Source organism: Poecilia mexicana, unplaced genomic scaffold (assembly GCF_051168715.1).
Source record: "Poecilia mexicana isolate PSO_F unplaced genomic scaffold, ASM5116871v1 scaffold_3, whole genome shotgun sequence".
Taxonomy (NCBI): Eukaryota; Metazoa; Chordata; class Actinopteri; order Cyprinodontiformes; family Poeciliidae; genus Poecilia; species Poecilia mexicana.
The window spans coordinates 27,489,143-27,495,142 of record NW_028263372.1 but is presented as its reverse complement, the minus strand read 5'-3'; the positions used below and the strand labels follow the sequence as shown (position 1 = coordinate 27,495,142).

The 6,000-nt window shown below is 43.4% G+C and overlaps 1 protein-coding gene across 1 annotated transcript in view; it reads right to left on the bottom strand.

The window, feature by feature from the left end:
* Positions 1–1,014: 1,014 nt before the first annotated feature.
* Positions 1,015–6,000, bottom strand: part of LOC106920796 (transmembrane protein 266-like) — a 28,756-nt gene continuing 23,770 nt past the window's right edge. The window contains exons 8-10 of the mRNA XM_088004638.1: positions 5,796–5,985; positions 2,420–2,482; positions 1,015–1,878 (exon numbers count right to left, since the gene is read on the bottom strand). Of these exons, the coding sequence (XP_087860764.1) occupies positions 1,244–1,878; positions 2,420–2,482; positions 5,796–5,985 (888 nt within the window). The 3' untranslated portion in view covers positions 1,015–1,243. The remainder of the gene's footprint in view (positions 1,879–2,419; positions 2,483–5,795; positions 5,986–6,000) is intronic.

Below are 6,000 nucleotides of genomic sequence, written 5' to 3'. Positions count from 1 at the left end.
ACGATAATTAAGGAGAAGATGATTCTTGTCACGGCTCTGTCCCATTGGCTTCACCAATTAGGCGCTGTTGTGACAGGTCTAATGTTAATAACGCTAAATAATTTAGCAATTTTAGAACCGCATGCTATAAAGAAGATGATGCTGAGAGGTTGTGTGTGTGTCTGTGTGTGTGTGTGTGGGGTGCGTGCAGTGTTGAGTGTCTGTGGATTTCCAGGAGTCAGACAGATCTAAGAGCAGATAAGGAAATAAGAACTTTTATTTTTGTTGCTGTTTTCCTTCAAAGAACAACACCTGCAATTGGCAACAACTTTGTTTGTATCAAGGTTACAAAAGTGTCAGTAAACGTTAAAGTGCAAAGAATTTGATCGCCATTTCTGGCACGTCTCGTTTAAAGGTTCATGCTACAAGCACTCTGGTCTAGTTTCGCGTGAAGAGACCATTCAGGTGACTTTTAGTTTCGTCCCCCCCCCCCTTCGCTAAGATTTCTGCGAAGACAAAAAATGCCAACGAGACAGCTTTCATTCCTGGTCCATGGGTTCAAAAATCAAACAAATGGAAAGGAAAAAGTCAAAGGCAAAAACAATTGGCTGTTTGAAAATCCATCCTGTCTTGCAAACCCTGTAACTGTTTGAACAGACAACAGCTTGAGCAACATTTACAATTAATAGTACAAACAAAAGAAGGCAAAAAAAGTAAAAGAAAAATAGAAAACATTTCTTCAACTGCTTGAAATGTTTGTTTTGTTTTTTGTTTTTTTTTTGTTCGTTCAGTATAGGCTTGAGTGACCCTTTGCTGGTTTTAATTCTTGTGAAGTTCAGTGCATTTCTGACCTCTGCAAAGTGAGAATTCCTGATAACGAATGTGTCCAAGAACACATTAGATTCCCTGTGACCAGGATATTTTAGGCTCTGTTGTGCTATACCTGGGTACATTTTTTTTTTTAATTCAAAAATCTTTAAAAGGAAACTGATGAGACTGAGTAGACTTATAAAGGGCCTTGATGGAAAACTCTCATTTTGTTTTTTGTTTTTTTTATTTTGAAGGAACATCAGAGTTAGCTGGAAGCCGCAACTCAAGCTTAGTTTGAATAGGCTTGGCTTTAACAAGCAAAAGATAAAACCCATTTTTTGACTCTTATGCGGCTCCTCAAGAGGATCGACCTGTCAGAAAAGGTTAGATGTGTGCCAAACAGGATGGCAGTAAAAAGTAAACGAAAAGCTTCTGTTTTCTGTGTAAATGTAGCTTAAGTGTCCGGCATGTGCCCCAGAGGTGAGTCAGCCGGGCCCAGCAGTCTGTACTTCTCCTCCAGGGACGGCTCAGTGGTGCTGCCCTGCAGGTGGATCAGTGGCTTGGTCTGCAGCAGGACGCACCCTCTGCCCCGGCCTCGCCTCTCCTCCTGGTTCCTGCGGTTGAACAGGTTTACTCTGTTGTCCAGCTCGGGGCTGCCGTTTTCGGAGCCGGTGGGGCTGGGAAGCTTAAGGTTGATGGGGTCCACCGCCAGGCCCTTCTGAGCGAGGCAAGAGTCTTCTGAGAGGGAGGAGAGCAGCTCCTGCACCACGGCGCTGGGGTCCCTGCAGGGGTCCTGGCCTGAGAAGGAAGCGGGGCAGCATCGATGCGAGCTCAGGCCGGCGTCCGGCACCGCGCTGCTGCTGCAGTCTGTCAGCGACGAACCCGGGGTGTGGCTGCTCAGGCTGGGAGGCCGGACCGTCAGGCTGCCGCTGGACTGTGATATGCTGGTGGAAGCGTCGCTCACAGCGCTGCCGACCCGCTGCATGGCGAGCTTCGGATTGGACTGGGTGGAGTTGGTGCTGTTAGGAAGGTGGACGTCAATGGCTGCCGTGGTGATGACCCGGGCCCCTGCGCCGGACGCTCCAGCATCTTTATAAGGATTTAGAGAAAAAAAAAAAAAAGATGAAGAAATTATTATATTTAAAAATAATTTAACCAGTTCATTTTAAAACTTTATAAAGTGCATCACAATCTGCTGGATTTCCTTAGATGGAAACTTTTTAACCTATTTTGAATAACTAATTGAGCACACTGTACTAACCTGATAAATTGGACCAATTGGAATGTATATGTGATTGAATTGAAAAGATTTTTTTGTAAAGTGCCTTGAGACGACATTGTTGTGAATTAGTGCTGTATAAATAAACTGAACTGAATTGAAACCCTGAACTTTGCTTCTCTCTTTTTTTGTGTCTTTCATCTGCAAAGCAGTAAAACATATTTTATTTAGCAAACTTCATTAATGTAGCACCTTTCACAGATCTAAATCCACACAGTGCTTTACAATGTCTGAGAGAGATGCAGAACTGTTCAAACACATAAAACGCAAACTGAGATTTTCATTAAACATTTTGAAGAGAAGACAGGGTGCTGCATGAGAACTAATATGTCTTCTGTAATAGTCACTTACCGCTGCTGGCCTCGCTGTAGTATTGGCTAATGTAGTTGTTCATGTCATCGCGCACCACTGCATCTGAGTTAAAGAAATGGACATTGAGAAACAAATGACTTTATTACGATCTTATAGTGGCATTGATTCGTTCTTCCCTCCTTCACAGCTTCCTACTGGACCAGAACAACACAACCACTCAATGGGAGTAAAATATGACTTAAAGATATTTTCACTCACACATTCCCAGCACTTACCAGATGTAGTTTTATGCACGGTAGTTCTAAAAACTGTGAACTGTAATCTTGGTGTAACATTTCAAACTTATGCAAAGCATTAAACATTTACGTTTTTGATCATTTTCACAGTTTTCCGTCAACGCGTCGGGTCTATGTCAGTAATCACAGCACAAACAAGTGCAAGTGGCGTTTATATCTTATGTTTACAACACAATATTGACAGGCAGGATTGTGCCCCAGGCCACAGATGCTTTATAGACAGGCGGTCAGGATCATGCACATGCTGCTGCTAGGTACATTAGCTGCACCTTAGTGCGCCATGAATAAACTGGGACACGTCGGGGTGGGGTAGGGGCTGGGAGACCAGAAGCTCTTTGTTCAAGCGCTGATCCCTCCAGCCTAGCTGGCCTCTGCATGCATGGCAAACGGCTGCCATCCGCTGTGCTCTTCTGCTCACTTGATTGGTCTTGAGCTCACTGTCCGCTGGCTGAGTGCGAAGCCAGAGTACCCTGAGTGCTAGCCGCTGTCCCCCGGGACATGCAGCAGACTCTGATGGATAGTTTCATTTATTTTTCTGTCTAAAATATTAATCCCTGAGCCACCCCTGGAGAGGAAGCATTGCAGTCACTAAAACAAGACTGAGACAATCACTCTACAATTAATAAAGCATGAGAGAGAGAGAGAGAGAGAGAGAGAGAAAAAGAATGAGCTATCCGACATACATAAAAAGGTTTTCCTCTTCTGTCTGTGACACTCAGCTTACCAGGCTGTCATACGATGGTGGCACCAGAGAACTGGCAGTGCCAGGTCTGCTGAGTTTAAGTCTAAACTGTGAATTGTTCTGTAAAGGTAAAGAAAAGGGACAGATGCTGCAGCCAGAAAAGGGATACCTTTTATTAGTCCATAGAAGTTTATATGTAAGCTTGTTTAAAACACCAATAGTTGTATTATTGTGTATTTTGTAGGGCTTTGTCATACAGATCCAAGCACATCCCTCTAAAAAAAAGAATATCATTAAGAGCTCCGCTTATTTCAGAAATCAAATTCCAAAAGTGTAACTCGTGAAGATTAAGTGCACACAGAGTGATTGTTTTCTGTGGTTTTTTTCTGCAAACCCCAAAGTAAATTAATTTCTAAGCACTTCTTTTCTGTTCAATTTCATTTTTATCAGTCGTCGTCTGCAGTTCGCACCTGGTGAATCTTCCTCAAACTCCTTTGGCGTGCTTGTTTTTGGAGAAAATAATTGATTCAATTCAGCTTCTGTATAACTCTCTTTATTTAAACAGCTACAACTACTGAGGCAAAAATGACAAAGCAAACCAGATCTAGTTGAAATACATAAGTGCATAGTAAATCCAATCTGACAGAGTCAAAGTTATCAGAGATAAAGTCTTGAAATATGTGTGCAGAGTAGACTATATCAGTTTAATCTTTGTAAATTTCCCATTGATGATATTCTGATTAATTGAGGTGTTTTTGTGTGCAGTTGTCTCCCTTTGCTAAGAAGTGCACCTGTGGGAAACTACAAAATAAATTCACTTAATTAGTTCACATATCCTAATTTAACGAGCCACTGACTGTTGTTATTTCATGTCTCAAGGGCATTTCTTATTCCAGTGAGATGTTAAACAATGCGGTCATGATGTAACAATGACCGTTACCACAAAAGGAAATTTGTTACTAAACTGTGTCTAAATCAACATGGTTTTCCCCTGTGGGAGCCGCTGATTTGGTGAGATTCCCTGGTATTTTGGTGCCGCCCTGCAGGTCCAACAGGCTGAGCTGTTGAGGAATACAAATGAATTTAACTGGATTTGAGTTCATCTGACTTGACTTTAGCTTCCGTGACCTCAGTGTTTGTCCCAGTGACCATGTTTCTGCAAAAAGCCTCGCTTGTTTCTCTCAGCCAGATTTCCCACTATGCCCTCGGGGTAAAATTGTGGTCACCGTGGAGCCTCCTTCAGCGCCTGTCGTGGTTTGCAGGTGGGGGGTGCTGCTGCTGACGGGAGCCCACTTGCTAAAAAAAACAAGGCCCAATGCGCAGAGCACTCTGTACCTGAACTGGCCCGAGCGATGTGTCCCGGCTTGGCTTGGCTTGGCTCGACCGGTCATAATGGGTCAGTGAGACAGATGGTTAGGGCGTGACTAAGCCCCGGCAGTGTGACAACAATGTTGGAGAGCATGCTTGTTTTTTTCCACAAGTATTCTCTGGATCCTAAAAGCTTTTTTGCCCTCACAATAATCCCAGAGTGCCTGCAGTCTGATGGCGGTTGTGTGTAAGCATGAAGGGGCTAAGAGTTTGGCCTCCAAGCTGCTCCAGGGCTACTGCTCCAGATTAACTGTACACAACTCAGGCACCCCGTTCACCCGATGTTACCTCATTACAGCCTTTTTGTTTCACATATTTATGTACGTACTTTATGCTGCAGCTGTCTGATGGGTCTGTCTTTATTTTCTCATAAGCAAAAACTGTACCTAGTTTGGTATGTGTTGAAATTGGTGTAAGATCTTCCCAGTCTGGTTTCAATGATGCATAAAACTTTTATAAAAAAATATGTTGTTTTTACATATTTGTTAAAACTGTCACCATATCACGACAATGTAAAATGAGACAAATAATCTGTGAAAAAAAAATCTAACTCCCACCGCCTTCTCCCAGCTGCTATTGCTGTCTGAAAACATGCACCACTTTTGGCCAAAAACAACCAATCATAGCCAGGAGGAGGGTCTTAGTGCTGCTAACAAAGCTTGTTAACGTGCTGCTAAATGTGCTAATGGCTGGGAAACAACTTACCAGTAAAGAAAAAAAATGTTTATCTGCTGTCACCAGTGACCATGCTAACTAGCTTGAGCATTCATGGGGTTGTGAAGCAGATGTAGCGCAGCAGAGGCTCTGAGTGTGATTAGCATCACTGAGACCCTCCTCTTCGTTCTGATTAGTTGTTTTTTAGTGGGAATTGTGCATTTTTGTAGTCTGAAATAGCAGCACTGGGAGGAGGAAGAGGAGCTTTGTTTTTTTTTCACAGATTATCTGTTTCATACCATACTGTTACAACAAAGAGACAGTTTTAATAATTATGGGGAAAAAACACATATTTTTGTAAAAGGTACATTCACCTTTGACTCAGACCTTACATGCGTAGCTTCCAGAGTCGAACCTGTATTAGTGTGTGGCTCCCTGGGGTTTCTCTGCCCGCCCTCGTCATCGGAAGGGGTCAAGCCTTCCACGACCTGGAAGCTCCTGCCCTGTTTGCCCCACGCGTGGTGGATCTGCATAGCTGCTTCGCGCTCTGCTGTGAGGTCCAGGTCCTGCTGAGCCAGATGTGCCCGCAGCTGTCGAATCTCAAACTGGAATTGATACAA